Source organism: Sorex araneus, chromosome 2 (genome assembly GCF_027595985.1).
Source record: "Sorex araneus isolate mSorAra2 chromosome 2, mSorAra2.pri, whole genome shotgun sequence".
In the NCBI taxonomy this organism is placed as follows: domain Eukaryota; kingdom Metazoa; phylum Chordata; class Mammalia; order Eulipotyphla; family Soricidae; genus Sorex; species Sorex araneus.
This window is the reverse complement of record NC_073303.1, coordinates 50,362,759-50,379,173: the sequence shown is the minus strand read 5'-3', so window position 1 is coordinate 50,379,173 and position 16,415 is coordinate 50,362,759. Positions and strand designations below refer to the sequence as shown.

Here is a 16,415-nt window from a genome sequence, read left to right as displayed (position 1 = left end):
GGTCGTCAGCTCTGTGGAAAGCACTCAGGAGATAAGCATCCCCACAAAGGACCCCAGAGAGACAGGTACAAACCCAGTCCCTCCCCAGACACCTGAAGCAGTCACAGCTCTCCCATCCCCCTCAGAGCTGTCAATACTGAGGGAGATTCCTTATAGGTTTCCCAGCATTTCCCAGGCTCACTAGCACTGAAAGCAGTCAGTACCAGTGGGCAGAGTGGAAAGCATGGGTGAGCCTGCTGCAGGCCGAGGGTCCCCAGTCTATGGGCACACTGTAGGTTGATTACTAACCAAAGACCTCCGAGGGGTTCAGCAGCTCCAGCAAGAACCCTCCACGCTTGGTCTCATAGGTGGCAAACCCTCCGTCGGAATTTCTCATGTTCAGCAACTAAAACCACAGAGAAGATGTTGTAGAACACACCCATGCACTGCCCATGAACAGGGCCCACAGGCTTCTAGAAGCTTTCTAGAAGCACTCAAGGTTAGGATTTAATGGAGCAGGAAAGGCAGTGTCCCATTCAACCAAGTCCCAGGTGCCCTCAACAATAGGCTGAACCCTGTACTAACTCCGACCAGAGCAATGTTGGGAGGGGGCACACACTAACACATAGCTCTCTGTCCATTTATAAGCACACAGCTCCTTCTGTGTCAAACCTGAACAAGAGGATGTGAAGCAAGATATTCTTGTTCTTCTTTGAGGCCCCCTGTGAGGATGCTGACCCTCCATGTGAGACCCCAGATAGTAAAGACAATCAGGGTGTACCAGTCCCCACCACTGCTCTCACCCACTGCACAGAACCATCAGAGGGCCGGCCCTGAGGGAAGAGGAGGTGAGCTTGCTCATTCTCAACACTGGAGGGACCCTGGCTTTGGGGAGGCTCACCACAGCCACAGCATCACAGAGCCGCTCTCGAGGAACATGCTTGATGATAAAGGGACACTTTTCCTGCAGGAGAAGGATGGCCTTCAAGGCCTCAGCAGTGCAGTCAGCAACAATCCAGCCGCAATCCAGAGTGCTGAAGGAGAAACCGCCCTGAAAAGTGTAGGCTCTGTGACCGACCTCTTCTTCATCTGGGCCACCACAAAAGGGAGGAGGCTGCAGTCGCATGCCCCCCACACAAGGGTCCCTGCTCCCTTGCCTTCCTCTCCCCGGGGTGACAGCCTGACCTCTTCACTGCTTTCTACCACAGGAGATGGCCCAGGCATCCCTGATAGCAGCCAGCCTCTCACACTCGCTCCCCAGTCACTCACATCCACAGCAAGTTAATCCTCCATACTTGGTGTTGTCTAAAAAATCTCATAGGCACAAGTGTGTATATGCCTGTGCCGTAATGGCATAAGGACTATCATATTCCCAGTATTCCCAGTTGAAGATAGCCAAGGACATCATTGGAACCCCAAGCCACATCTCAGTCAGAACAGGAAGCCCAGGACACCAGGATGAGCCCTCCCCCAAAGGCAAGGCCCATGGAACCAGGCCGCCACCCCAAGGTCAGTCAGGGACCCAGCAGTGACTAGGGGCACAGAGTGGGTCTCAGGTACCTTATTCATCTGGCGGTAGTACTTCTGGTAGTCAGGAGGGTTGTCTGGAACCTGGGCAACACCCGAGAGCATGAGTGGAGGGAGAGAAGACACCGGCACCAGTCACTGACAAAAACAGCAGGACAGGGTGCGGAGACAGCAGGATGTACAACGCCTGGCACTGCTGCCACTAACCACCAGCGATGCCAGCAGGGACTTAACTCACCCAACCATGGCCCATGACAAGCCCCAATCATTACTATAGAGTGGCCAGCAACAGAGCTAGAGAGGAAGGGTGAGGGTAATACCTGGGGAGAAGCTGTCAAAAGCCCAGGCAGAGCTGGGTTCAGCCTCACCTGTGAGGTCCGGAGAAACTCATGTGCCTTCTGCAGGCAGGATGAAAACTCAGGCCTGAGTTCTGCACTGGCCTAGAGCAAAGCAGAGGAGACTGAGCCCTTGACAACAGCTGGCACAGGACCCTGGTAGCCAGACAACTTTACGCCCTTCCTGGCACCACTAGGAACATGAGGCAAATGCATACGAGTCTCAGGCACTTGGGTTTCTGATGACAAGTGAGAACACCATGATGAAAAATAAGCGGATAGAGTGGCAGTCTCACTGCAACCTGTCTTGGCCAGGGCTACATCCAGAGGGCCCACGCTCCATGAAAGGCAGGCCTACTAGCACAGCCACCATTCTCACCGTATAAAATATGCTCTCAGTTCTTTCTGGGAAGTGCTCAAAAGTGCTGCTCATGAGAAGTCAAATATTTGAGAAAAACTTAGAGCCCCTGCTCCCACCTCTAGATGTCCTCACTGCCCTATCTGCTCAGGAACAGCCCTCGGCATCCTGTATCAGAAGTCTCCAAGTTGGCCACCACCCAAATCTACCAGGGAAGGCTGTCACCTCACTGGCACTCTGGCAAAGGTATGAGACCCTGATGACCCACGCAGGTCCCTCAGGGACAACATCCACAAACAGGAAAGCCAGCTGGAAGCTGAAGGGCAAGGACACAAAGCCACATACCTCCAGTAGCGCCTGAATTGCAAATGAGGTGTCCCAGATCTGTGAACCGTTGGTGCCCTGTGCATAAAAAATAGGCATTATAGCATTATAGCAACAAGTTGCCACATCCTCTCACCCACACTGCCATCCAGGTCCCAGAGACAGGTGCAGGGAGAAGTGATCTGGGGTTCCTACCAGCTCCTGGAGAGAGCTAGAGTCCAGTTGATGCCTGCGTCTAGTTTCTGGTTTCTGCACATTTCTCAGAGCCTGGAAGGGGCTAGTCCTTCCTACAGGGGCAAGGGGAAGAGGCACACTCTCCTGCCTTTATGGGGGCAGAGCATGACTTCTAGGGTTTGAACCACCACCACCTGGTCTTTGATGCTCACCCATCACCAATGTGAGCTTCGCACCCCACAACAGTAAAGACTAGGAACACTCCCACTTATAAGTACAGCTGGAAGTGTGGAGCCTAGTGATGCTTCAACAGGGCTGGGAGGTCCCTCCTCAAATGCTATCCTGGGAGCCCAGTCTACTTGTCAACACTCTGGTTGTGCCAAGAATGCCAGTAGCATAAGCTCAATAAGACAAACTGGACAGTGACAGATAGCAGCACTAGGGCCAGAACAGACCCAGCAATGGCACCAGCTGTCAGCCTGGAGGGTCTATTGCTGAAAAGAGGGCAGCAATGAGGAAAGCCACTGGTCAGAATAGAAACCCGAGCTGGATCTAGTCGCAGGGTCTAACTGCTAGTTTGCAGAAAATATAGGGCACAGAAGAAGCGATGTCAGATCCAGAACATGGACAGTCTACAGACCAATTACCCTGCAAAGGCCACTCTTGGGGTAATTGGCAAAAGCAACTTTGAAGCCATACCATCCTGGTACTAGAAACGTGGGACACAGATCAAAGAGAGGCCGCTAGTTGTGCATGTATATCACACACACACACATACACACACACACACACACACACACACACAGAAATAAAAGATTAACCACCCACGTGAATCTTGTTGCCCACAAACCTGCAAAACTGAACTGGAGGTTGTTGTTACATCTCTGGTAGTTCCCATAGCACAGGGCAAAGGGTTTAGGTAAGAGCCAAAAATGCGCCCAAAACCAGAGGCACTAAAGGAACAGGAAAGGGTGGGAAGACCACAGAGGGAATATCACACTTCTCCACTTTGTGTTTTGAAAATCTTCTTACCAAACAGTAGCAGAGTGGGCAGTCTGGCAACTGGGAGTGGGCATAGCCTCCCTGACACAGTTTCTGAGGTGAAGGCTCTAAGATCTCATGGCCTATGTGACTAGAAGTCATTACTAGAGGTCTAACACTGCTCCACGGAGCCAGGCTAGTTATAGATGATAAACCCTAATGGGGTTTGTCTTGGCACTTCTAGGACACTGTAGCTAGGACAGAATCAGATGAGTTTAGGCAGCCCTATGATCGTCACCCATACCCCTAGGGTCACTCACAGAGAATAAGTGGGTGAATGATGGTACCAGAGTATCAGAGCCAAACAGTATAAAGCATGGAATAGTGATGTAGTGATGGAGACCAAGGGGGTAGTTGGGAAGATAGGCTGCCAACCCTTTAAGTGGGTAAGGCAGCCTTGCAGGTAGGGGTGCCTGATTCAGGTCCTGAAGTCATGGATTCTCCTGTCTGATGCCACTGCTCACCTGTGTTAGCCAAGTCCCCCCATGAGCTGATAGGCTAGCAGACCTGCCCACAGAGATCACTGTGGGACACATGGCTCTTCTACCTCTGAACTACTCTGGTAACAAACCACTCACAAATGGTGGCCACAAGCCCTCAGCTCTCCCACGATCCTCCCAAGCCTGTTGCAATGGCTGCCAGATGGCAAATGCCCTGTATGCCCCTCAGATGGGTCTGAGGTGACTCCCACATACTGTCCAAAATGTGCTTCAAGAGTCATTTTTTTGTCTCCCAAACCCAGAAGGCAGGAGTAGATACAAATGAAGAAAGCAGCTGCCCTGTAGCTCTTACCTGCATTTTCATGCCATCAAGGCCCAACCTGTGAAGAGAAGAGTTCAAGTCAGGGAGAAGTGGGAGAGCCACAAGTCAGGAGGTCAGAGCATACATCTGGGGAGTGGCACAGGGCTTCTGGCAGAGCTGCAAGCTTTCCTAGCCACAAGGCAGAGGTCCCAGCTATAGTGGCCCAGAGGCAACTCGAGGCACCGCCACAGACACCAGAGGAATGAAAACTGCCCCCAGCCCTAGCTGAGCCCTCCCTCTCCATAATCCACTGTTAATAGGAGTCCCTCCTGTGCACAATCCATGACTAAGCAACTCTCCAGTCAACAAGACCTTCTGGACATTCAATAAGTTACCACTTATTGAATGGTCACAGACATCTTAATACTACCATCTGGAACCTTCCAAAATTTCTGCTAGGTGGTAAATTTTTCCATTCAAAAACAACTGAAAGTGGGGCTGGAGCGATAGCACAGTGAGTAGGGCATTTGCCCTGCATGCGGCCAACCCAGGTTCAATTCCCAGCATCCCATATGGTCCCCTGAGCACCGCCAGGAGTAATTCCTGAGTGCATGTGCCAGGACTAACCCCTGTGCATCGCCAGGTGTGACCCAAAAAGCCAAAAAAAAAAAAAAAAAGTGTGTGCCATAGAGACAAGTTGGGGGGAGGGAAAGGAACATTGGTGGTAGAAAATATACACTAGTGACAAGTGGGTATTGGAACACTGTGACTTAAACCTGACCATGATTAGCTTTGTAATTCTGTATCTCATGGTCACTCAAAAATTAAAAAAATAGTTTTAAAAACTAAAAACCACTCTGCACCCTGTTTTCATGAATCACTGATCTCCTAGTTCTGTAAGTAATTCCAGATCCACAGCACTACAGCACCCTCTCTGGGACACTGACATGGGGGATCATAACACTCGCCCCTGCACTGGGCAAGGCTCCAGTGACTACACTCAGCACAGCAGTCTATCAGGACCAAGCCGGGAAGCCACGTGCTTAGCACTTCTCTGCCACACTTACCAGAGGTAATCAGGAATCCTAGAGATGTGTTCCTGGAAAGCGGAAGAGGAGGGCCCATCCACATACCAGCGTACAAGCATGTTGATGGTTTTTGATATCTGTGAAAGACACAGCCCAGTTAATGTTCTTCACTGATGCCCAGGGCAACCTCATGCTTTATCAAGCCCTGAGAGCAAGACTAAGGAAATGAGGCTGCAAAGGAAATAGTCTCCAAAAGAATCAAGATGCATATGCAGAAGGAATGAGCACTGCAACAGGAAGAAGGCTGTAAAGCTTCCTATCAGAGGCAACATTAGTTGAGTCCACCAAGAGGATAAGGAAAGTTGAGTGGCCCTAAGTGTATATGGGGGTGTGACCAGTCCTGTGTTGCCCTAGTTAACTTAGGGGACAAAGAAAAAAATGGTCTAATGTACACAGGAGAGGTGGAGACAAGACCTGCATGACAAGTACTGCTTGCTCAATGCATAAGACTTCAGGGGCCTAGGATCTAGGTCTAGATCCAACTGAATCATATTTTCAGGGTCGAAGTGATGGCACAGTGGGCGGGGCATTTGACTTTAACACAGCTTCGATCCCAGCACCCCACATGGATCCCCAAGCACCACCAAGAGCAATCTCTTGAGCACAGAGCCACGTGGATGCCATGAATATCACTGGGATTTTTCACCAATGATTTTTCAGCCTTTTTACACCTGAGCAGTACTGGTCTGTGGATGAGTAGTTGAAAACCACTGCCGCATGCAGCATTAAATGAAAATCTACCCAAAAACCTACTAATGCTAAAAGGAAAACAGCTTGCTCCAAGGGGGTTATATTGATCTACAATCTACTGAAGTTTGGGAGTGGGGTTCAATGACATGTTAGCAACTAGACTTGTCTAGAGAACTGTGAGGGGGTCAAAGTTCACACTCTGGGGCCAGGGGCTCTAACAGTCTGCCTCTTGTACCTCCAACGCTGTGGAGAGGTAGGAGTGCCTCCCACCCTGAGCCAGCTCACATGTTCACTCTGGTCTCTACCCAGACCCCATAGTCCCATGAGGTAAAGCAAGGCCATGAACCCAGCAGTGAGAGTCTAAGTCACAAGAGAACAGGGGTAGAATGGAACCTAGCATCCCAGGATACTAATCACCAGCACAGAAAAGCAGAGGGCAGCTTATTTGGGGTGTGGATGGGGAGAAGCTCAATGGAGAGAAAGTAAATTCTCAGGAGGTGGCTTCAAGATAAAACATTCCAATTTCAGGGAGACAGGGTTCAAGGCTGGGGTCCCATGAGATCAGAGAACCAGGTCATTGAGTAAAGATTTGCCAGGCTCTGGTGGAAGCCACCGAGATCACTTCCAGAGAATGTCCTCCTATCTCACATGTTCCCCTACCCCAGGCCCAGAGACTGCCCCTAAGCACTGACCGGCCCAATGCTAATGCACTTGGTGAATCGGTCGTCGGCTGAGATGTGCTCGTACAGCTTCTGGATGGCCCGGTGCCGCAGGCTGGTGCTGTGGTGGCGCTCATAGAGGTTGAGAAGGGCTGTGAAAATGAAGCATCAGTGGGGACCAGTCAGGGTGGACGCCTCCCTCCTGCCCTGCCTGACTACCCCTCCTCTGCCTACGAGCCTGCTCCTGCTGGCATGTCCCCTCACTGCTCTCCAGTATGGCTATGCCACCCGCCAAGGCTGCTTTCCAATGTCCCTATCTTGTCCCTGGATCAGGGAGGAGGGTGCTCTCGGGGGGAGTAGTCCACTCAACTTGCTTTCTGGCTTGACCCTGCTCCACTCCAGAATGAGTGAGCAAACAAGGGAAGGAATGAGCATGGGAACAGATGTTCCACACACAGCACCCATGCCAGCTGAGAGGGCCCACCCAGTTTCATCACTTCTGCTATAAATCGTCTCATATAAGAGCCTAAGCCCCAGGTAAGAACAGGTCTGCTGGATGTGAGGCGCACATGGCCGCTCACCCTTTGTCATCACAGACCCCAAGACAGGCATCTCTTATGGAGCAGAGTTATCCCATCTTCCCTGACTCTGTAGGGCCCCGGCCACCTTTTAGAGACACCCACCGTACATTACACGGAGCAGCCAACTGTGTGGTGTGTACAGGTCATCGGGGGCCACGCTGTTCCTGTGTGCTGACCAATTGATGCTGGCATAGTCCTCCACATACAGCTCCTACGGGCACAGTGCTCAGCAGGAGGCTAGGGGTGCTTCTTTTGCCCCTCCCCTACCCAAGGGCTCAATACTAATCAATAGCCACCCTCTAAGTCCCATCTCAGGACCAGCTTCTCAGGGACACAACCTGGCCAGGGCTTGTTCATGATGCCCTGCATCCCTACATGATACTGAAGCACAGCTGTTGTCTGAGCAGTCAATGAGCAGTCACAGGAAGGTGGAGGCTCTACTATAACAATGGGAGAGTCCATCTCTGTGGGGTCCTTAACATGCAGTCAGGAGGGCCAAACTCAAGGGTGACCTCTGGTCCAGAGATCTATCCCAGGAGACCTCACCTGGCGAAGGCTCTGAACCAGTGGGTCCTCCTCAGCAGCATTCAGCCGAGTGGCATAGCAGTAGCTCATCGGCAGGTAGACCTGCCGGCAATGGCACCAGAGTGTTGAAGGGTGTGCGGGCGCCCAGGAGGGAAACAGCCTGGGAAAAGAGCAAGTCACAGCCATGCTGCTGGGGGGTTTGGTCAGACCCATGGAGATCTGCCCATTTCTTCTGGTTCAGTCAGATGCAGCACCCTAAACTAGGAGGCTTGATCCCTAAACATTTACTCAGGATCATCCTAAGCTTTCTCTGTGGTGGCAACACCACTGTAAAAGAAATGCTCAGGACGTGAGCGAGAGATCAACGGAAACACTCTGGTGTGTGGTTTTCAGCCCTTGCACACATACAAACTTGTGGCAGAGATTAGTCCTTTAGACTTTCTGCATCTGCTCCTGAAACTTTCATATCCACAGTGCTTGTAGGTCTCTCAGATCTTCCTGACTCTGATCTTGATCTTGACTCTACTCAAAGACATCTGCTCCTCTCCAGACCATTGTGGCCATTTCCCACTTTCCCTGCAATCACCCTGTTCAGTGTGTTCAGAGCACAACATCCCTGTTCCTGAACTCTTACCTGCCTGTACCAGCCCAGGCTTCTCCATTCCCTTCACAAAGCCACTTTCTACATCTTGGGTAATATTATCAGCTTTTCTACAGCTGCAGTGGTTAAGGGTCTCTGGTCCTCCAATTTGGCATACCTACCCCTTACCCTCTACCCTGCTGGTCTCCATCAGACAGCAGCACCTTAGTTATCCCATGGCCCCACACACATAAGGGATCCGAACACTAATGACACCCACATTCCTCCTCTTCCTGCTCTGCGCATATCATGAGGCATGCTGGAAAGGTGCCAGAACCCTTCTAGCATAGGATAAAAGTGCCTGTCCTCCACACCTGCATAGTCTTTCTTCCTCCCGACAATAGCCCCAGTGAGCCTTTCCATCTGACCTGCTTGTTGGCATCTGACTGGCCATTCCTTTGCACCTCTCCTGCAAAATCCTCTCCTGACTCAGCTACCTCCCTGGCAGCTCCTTGCTGCTAGTGCTCCAGGGGGCCAAAGGGGCTCTGCCTGAGCTCCCACACTGGGTCCAGGGCATCTCATTTCCTAAAAGTGACACTGGGATACTTATACACATAGGAATTCTCTGGAAAGATGTCCACAGCTTTCATTATTAACATGAAATGTTAAGATGCTGGTTATAGCATATTTTATGTAGTAAGATATAATAAGGTGTCATTAGTGTCAATTCTGATGAATATCTTAAGAATACTTTGGTTCTGTTTTTAAAAACTGTTAGAGAAATACACTGAAATGTTTCTGGGTGAATTGTGATGTCTTGGTTTAACTTGAATATTTACAGTCAAAGAAAGACAAGGGGAAAGAAAACAATACAGCACATATTCTAAACACTGACTAGTGATGCATGGAACTCTGTGCCTTCTTTTTTGGTTCTTTTGTTTCTTTCTTTTCTCAACCTTATGTTCAAAGTATCCAGATGCAATCAACAAAGCTAGAGACCCAAGACTCACATAGAGGCTCCATAATCAGCACCAAAGGGCCACACCCAACTGCCACATTGCCCAACCCCACAAAACTCATTTGGGGTGTGCCCCCAACCATCTTTCTGTGGTACTAAGCTAAGCAGAGCCTCTGTCAGGAGGCTCCCCACCGCACACAGAGACTGCCTTTCTTCCACAAAACAAGTGCTATGTGACACATGGTCCCTGACTGAGCTAGGTAAAGCACTAGTGACCCAGCCAAAAGTCAACCAAAGGAGTGAGCATACCACATCTCTGGAAACAAGGTGTTGAGGCCTTCCCAGCTGTAAACATTCAGGACAGCCAGCCAGAATTTCCCCCAAGAGGGGATAAAAACAGCACCACCTGCCGAAGAGAACAAGACAACATCATCCTTGGGTTGGGGATGTTGCTGCCTTGCATGCGTGGGGTCCTGGGTTTGATTTCAGGCACCACACCCACACCACATCATCTGCTTCTAACTGCAAAGGTGGGCCCTTCAGGAATCATGTGTGCCTCTTCCTGAAAGAACTAAAGTTAGGCCTTAAATGATCTATCAGGGGCCGAAGCGATAGTACAGCGGGTAGGCGTTTGCCTTGCACATGGCTGACCTGGGTTTAATCCTTGGCATCCCATATAGTCCCCCAGTACTGCAAGGTGTATGTCTGGGCGCAGAGCCAGGAGTAAACCCTGAGCATCTCTGGGTGTGACCCACCCCAAGCCCTGCCCAAAAAAAAAAAAAAAAAAAAAAGATCTGTCAATTCCTGTGTGAGAAGCAGGTTCCACAGCTACCCAGGACTGCCAGTCACCACAGCTGTTGGGTAGAACCAGCAGCAGCTTACACAGAACAAATGTGTCCAGCTCTTCTATCTAAGAAGAAACATACAAAGACAGCCTACCTGGGGAGGTAAGGTGGAACCTTAGTGCTGAGGCAAGAGAAGAGTCCAGCAAACAAGAAAGACTGGAGAATGGGGCTGGAGCAATAGCACAGCATTAGGGCATTTGCCTTGCATGCGGTCAACCCAGGTTCGATTCCCAGCATCTCATATGATCCCCAAGCACCACCAGGAGTAATTCCTGAGTGCATGAGCCAGGAGTTCGCCAGGTGTGACCCAAAAAGCCAAAAAAAAAAAAAAAAAAAAAGAAAGAAAAACTAGAGAAGGCGACATTCAGCTTCTCCCTCTTGGGGGCAATGCCTAGCTGCCTTCATATGTTATTCCCACTTGGCAGCCACCCCCAGGACGATCAGTCTTATGTAGAGAAATACAACCTTAGACATGCTTCCCAAAGAGGTCTCATCACAAACCCAAGTGCACAGAAGTAAAACAGCATGAAACAAGAGGGAAGCATGCCCAAACACATCTTTCACTAAGGAGGTGAGCCCAAGGAAACCAAAGGCTGACCAATGAATTCACTACAAGAGACTCACACAAAAGTCTTACATGAGAAAAATGTAGATCTTATTAGAATAACCAAGGAAGTTTAGATAGTCTGAAAGAATAGGACACTCTCCTAGAGATGACATCCAAGGTGCTAAGCGAAGGCTAAGACTAAGGAGAGCTTTCCAGACTGTAGGTGGAATGGAAGATGGGAGACCCTAAGCAGAGAAAGCATGCAAAGAGCCCTGAGCAGATGCCTAGTTGCAAAGGGTGGGAAGGTAAGACTGTGCCAGGCGCTGCAGAGCAGCAATTGAAGCTCTCAGAGGAGTGAAAACATGGAAACCACCTAGGACATAATCCATTATGTCACCCAGAGCCTGCAAACAAGGAGAGAGATGCTGCTATCTAGGAGTCATAGAGGCACAGTGGAGGGCATGAGCCACTCACACATTGCTCCTGCTACTCTCACGTGGCTAGGCTTGCCTCCAGAGAAGCCACTACAAAGAATAACCAACAGTGATGTGCAGGCCTGTTGTCTTTCTTTTGCCATGTTAAAATACAAAATTATACACTAATGTCAATTTGTTTTTGAAAAATTACTGTTCAGTTAGACAGTTTCCAACTCTATTTCTGCCTTTAAAAAAAATGGATGGTACTAGAGATCACCTATTTCTCATTTACAAGAGCTTTTTATGCTAAGATGACATATCTGTATATAAGCACAGATTGTACCTTTCTCATGAAGAATGTTCCGGGCTCGCACCAAGTCAGGATCATCAGGCCCAATACCCAGAATTCTCAGAGACACATAGTTCAGTGCAGTTCCAAACACCGTAGACTTGTCCTCAATGTGCCTACAAGATCAAGTAGGAGTGAAAATTGCATCTTTCATTATTTCTAAGAAATGAAGCAATGGTCTCATTGAAATTTCCTGGAATAACAAGAATTTTAAAACAGATTTGTATAACAGCAAAAGAAACACCCACAACAGCCATTCTCCAGGAAGAGTTTATGCATCTTTCATAAGAGCTATTCCAAACTGCCTATACAGGACCTTCCTGTCTCCTCTGCCCACTTCTCATACCTAAATATTAAAAAAAAAAAAAAAACAGGGGCTGGAGCGATAGCACAGCGGGTAGGGCGTTTGCCTTGCACGCGGCCGACCCCGGTTCTAATCCCAGCATCCCATATGGTCCCCTGAGCACCGCCAGGGGTAACTCCTGAGTGCAGAGCCAGGAGTAACCCCTGTGCATCGCCAGGTATCACCCGAAAACCAAAAAAAAAAAAAACGGTTCCAGTGAGTGGCCCAAGATTTAGTCATCACTAAAGGACAAAGAACAAACTCAGTAAATTATTAGGGCATACCAAAATGCTGTACCTGTCCTAAGATTTCAATGTTGCCTAAATGTGCTAAGGCTCTAAGAGCTCTGAAGCCTCAAACTATAAAGGGCCACAACTTCATTGAGAATGTGAACAAGGGCTCCATTGTCTTCCCAGGATTCTACTGTGGCAGGTGGTGGTGATATAGGAAGGATCCCAGGCCTGGCTGCCAGTCAAGAAACACCAAAACCACATCCACAGTGGGGTGGGCAATTAACCACCTTGCTAAAGGACCTTGCTCTCAGAGTTAGCCACATACAGAGAAAGGCAAGCTAAAACTCAAGCAGGAGGTAGTTTCACCTATTGCCACCCCAGAAATAAGATCAGATTTTTGCTACCTCACTGAAAACAGCACAGTAATTTTCACCATAGTGCACTATATCAAAAGTCTCTTATCGAGGGCTGAAACTCCCAACACAATCATTGGAAATGAGACTCAGAAAGTCAACTACTATTCATTCTGAGGATCCTGTGGAAATCATGGCCAATCTACAGGCTTCCAGCCCATTTACTTCCTCCCAGGTTCCCCAGGCAGTCCCAGGTTCATAGCAGAGATGCACCCATCATGGTAGGTGCGTCTCCTGTGTAAGAATGCACACACTCACACAGCACACATACACAGTGACTCACAGGCCCCAGCCACCATCAGGTAGCTGCACTGAGCGCAGGTACCGCACCATCTCTTCTTTGTATCCAGCAGGCAGAGGTATGCGTGCCACATGGCATGTGATCAAGAGGCCTGCGTGCAGAAAAGATGTTATTCTCTGGAAGCATGCACCCAAGACCACTAAACCCAGGTCCTTGCTTCCAAGGAAGAAAAAGAGTCCTTCGTCTTGCCCCAAAGGACAAGGCCCATGGATTCCTGTACAGAAAAGTAAAATGTGATTGTCTAGTGGGCAGCAAGACTTGGACCAAAGCAGAGATGGGGGCCTGATCGATTTTTAGGGCTCTTCCTACTGTTTGGTCTACAGTAAATATGCCTCAGTTTTCCTCATCTGCTCAGTAGGGCTTGTTACAATAAATACCAGAGGAGTATTTCCAACATTAAAGGTTGATTCTTTTCAAACTAATATACAAGGCTAAAGCAATCTGCTCAAAGTTCCATCAAGCTCTATTAGGGACCATATCCAATTGTGATATAGGCAATGTGGATGAATACAAGGTCAGACACAGCTAAGAAATGTTTTTTAAAAGAAAGGTAATAAAAGAATTGAATCTACTACAAAGTAAGTTACAATTAGCAGAGTAACAAAATGAAAACTGTATCAATAAGAATTTTCAGAGGGGGGGCTGGAGCGATAGCACAGCGGGTAGGGCGTTTGCCTTGCACGCGGTGGACCCGGGTTCTATTCCCAGCATCCCATATGGTCCCCTGAGCACCGCCAGGGGTGATTCCTGAGTGCAGAGCCAGGAGTGACCCCTGTGCATCGCCAGGTGTGACCCAAAAAGAAAAAAAAGAAAAAGAATTTTCAGAGGGGCTGATGGAAGAGATACTATAGCAGGCAAGGGGCTTGCCCTGTCTTCAACTAACCCAGGTTTGGTCCCCAGCACTGCATAGGTTTGCCCGAGTCCTGCCAGGAATTATCGCTGAGCACAGAGCCAGGAGTAAGACTTGAGCACCACTGAATGTGGCCCAAAAAACAAAAGAGAAAAAGGAAGCATTTTTTACAGAAACAGAATTACTCAGAATTATATAAGATTAAACTGCACAATTACAAGTTTGATCAAACTGCATGATTATAAGGATCCTTCTGCATGGGGCCAGAGTGGCAGTACAGTGGTTAAGGCACTTACCTGCCTTGTATGTAGCCAACCCAGGATAGATCCCCAGCATCCCATATGGTCCCCTGTTTTTTTTTTTCTTTTGTTTTTTGGGGTTTTTTTTTTTTGCTTTTTGGGTCACACCTGGCGATACACAGGGGTCACTCCTGGCTCTGCACTCAGGAATTACCCCTGGCAGTGCTCAGGGGACCATATGGGATGCTGGGAATAGAACCTGGGTAGGCTGCGTGCAAGGCAAACGCCCTACCCGCTGTGCTATCGCTCCAGCCCCCCATATGGTCCCCTGACCACCGACAGGAGTAATTCCTGAGTGCAGAGCTAAGAGTAATCCCTAAGCACCATTTGGGGTGGCAAAAAACAACAACAAAAGCCAAGGATCCTTTTGTGTAAGTTCATAGAAGGGGATTTCCAATTTCACAAGACAGGGCACTTCTTCAGGGAGACATTCCCAGTATGCAAAAAAGTCCTACCTAGTTGAACCAGTTTGTTAACCAGAACCCCAACTCCATCCTACAACTTACCACCTACACCCTGCAGTTCCACTATCTGAGCTTCCTCAGACACCTTCCTTCCATTTTTTTTTTTTGGTGGGGGGCCTGTTTGTTCATGCAAAGCAAGTGCCCTATCAGCTGTACTCCTGCTAGCCCCCACCTTCTTTCCTATAAGATGAGTTAGTTCATGGACCCAAGCTGCCCCATCTGGCCCTCAAAGAACCCACCGCCACCACCACATGCCCACCCTGGCTTCTCTGGAGTATTTCCAACATTAAAGGTTATGTTTCCAAGCCCTTACTTCTTTGCCAGGAGCACCCTTCCACTGTGTACACATGTTCTCTCTCTCTCTCTCTCTCTCTCTCTCTCACAGACACACACAGTCTCACACAAACAGAGCAGAAAAACCCTTGCTTCCCACATCAGAGCACAGGCCCAGTTGTGTGTTCACCCCCATGCCACCGCCAACAGGACAGCTCTCCCCAGGCTTCTCTATGTGAACTCCTGATTTCCAACTGCTCACTTGTTCATGCCACATTCCTTAAGACCTGAACTGGACCAGGACCCCAAAGATGCCAGGTGGCCTAGTCCTCAGGTGTTCCTACCTGGCAGGATGAAGAGTGGGCCTCCATAGTCGCCGGCCCAGTGCCCATCCTCCGCCTGCAACTCCTTGTAGAACACCATCCCATTCAGGGCGCCCTCCCAGGCTGTGTGGGCTTTGGGCAAGTCCTTAAAGTAACTCCTCTGCAGAGAAGAAAGAAGATGAAAGCTGGCGGCTCCTCAGCCCCGGCCAAAATTATAGGAATTAGCTAAGTTTCCGAGGTTTTCCATCAAATACCGTCTCAGCAAAGTCAAGAAAAGCTCTGCGTTCTCACGGTGTTCTTTCTCAGGTCACCTACTTACAGCTTCTTCACAGCTTCTCCAAGGTGTCTTGAAAATATGTAACAAAACACCCAAGAACTGGGGTGACGTCTGATGCCCCAAGCCCGGAGCTCAGGTTTTCCTGGAAAGGGGCCATGGGACGTGGACACCCCAAACACTGTCTGCTCCCTGACAGCATTTCCGGGCGAACCGAGCAAGTGAGAAACTGCCTTTTCTGAATGACAGACGCGGCAAAGCCTGCAAGCCCTGTGCAAATGGAGCCGCGCCAGACCCACCTGCTGCCCGGGAGAGCCCACCCGCTCCCCGCGGTCCTCCGCGGGCCCCCGGCACCTACCGTGTCCAGCCCCAGCGAGTGGGCTTCCAGCGCCGTCTGCGCGCGGCCCGCCTCTCCGTCCTCCTGCAGGTAGGTCCATGTCTGCCGGCCCCTCTCACACTTCAGGCGCCAGCGCCCGAGGTCGGTGGCGGGCGGCGTGGGGTAGGGCCCCCCTCTGCGGCGCAGACACCTGGGGAGCAGGAGAGTGAGCGGCGGCCCATCGCCCCGCCCGCCGCGCCTCAGGTCCCCTCAGTGCCGCGCCTTGGTAGCTCGGGTCGCGAGCCGACTCACGTGCCGTCCGTCATGCTGCGTCCCCCGCATCAGACCGCCGCGGCCCCGCGCGCGCCTAAGCCGGCAGGGGGAGCTTGATGGGCCGATTTCCTCTTAACCAATCAGAACGCCGCGAGGAGAGAACGCGCAGCCTCTCCATTGGCCGACCGCACAACATCCCAGCGCGGAGGCGTGGCCTATGAGGGAGCGGCTGTCTGGTGGGCGGGGCCGGGGGCGCGCCGGAAGCCCGAGCCCGCAGGCCCTGGGCACGGCGCGGCTGCAGGGATCGCCTTGTGCGGGGGCCGCGCAGCCGAGGCC

General features: G+C 50.4%; 1 protein-coding gene across 1 annotated transcript in view; it reads right to left on the bottom strand.

The window, feature by feature from the left end:
- Positions 1–16,197, bottom strand: part of LSS (lanosterol synthase) — a 29,987-nt gene extending 13,790 nt beyond the window's left edge. Inside the window, exons 1-16 of the mRNA XM_004602310.2 lie at positions 16,119–16,197; positions 15,849–16,017; positions 15,238–15,376; positions 12,990–13,098; positions 11,712–11,833; positions 9,870–9,966; positions 8,044–8,182; positions 7,600–7,708; positions 6,950–7,068; positions 5,547–5,644; positions 4,531–4,558; positions 2,545–2,601; positions 1,875–1,946; positions 1,540–1,590; positions 881–1,030; positions 289–385 (exon numbers count right to left, since the gene is read on the bottom strand). Coding sequence (XP_004602367.1) covers positions 289–385; positions 881–1,030; positions 1,540–1,590; positions 1,875–1,946; positions 2,545–2,601; positions 4,531–4,558; positions 5,547–5,644; positions 6,950–7,068; positions 7,600–7,708; positions 8,044–8,182; positions 9,870–9,966; positions 11,712–11,833; positions 12,990–13,098; positions 15,238–15,376; positions 15,849–16,017; positions 16,119–16,132 — 1,570 coding nt within the window. The 5' untranslated portion in view covers positions 16,133–16,197. The remainder of the gene's footprint in view (positions 1–288; positions 386–880; positions 1,031–1,539; positions 1,591–1,874; positions 1,947–2,544; positions 2,602–4,530; positions 4,559–5,546; positions 5,645–6,949; positions 7,069–7,599; positions 7,709–8,043; positions 8,183–9,869; positions 9,967–11,711; positions 11,834–12,989; positions 13,099–15,237; positions 15,377–15,848; positions 16,018–16,118) is intronic.
- Positions 16,198–16,415: the final 218 nt, after the last annotated feature.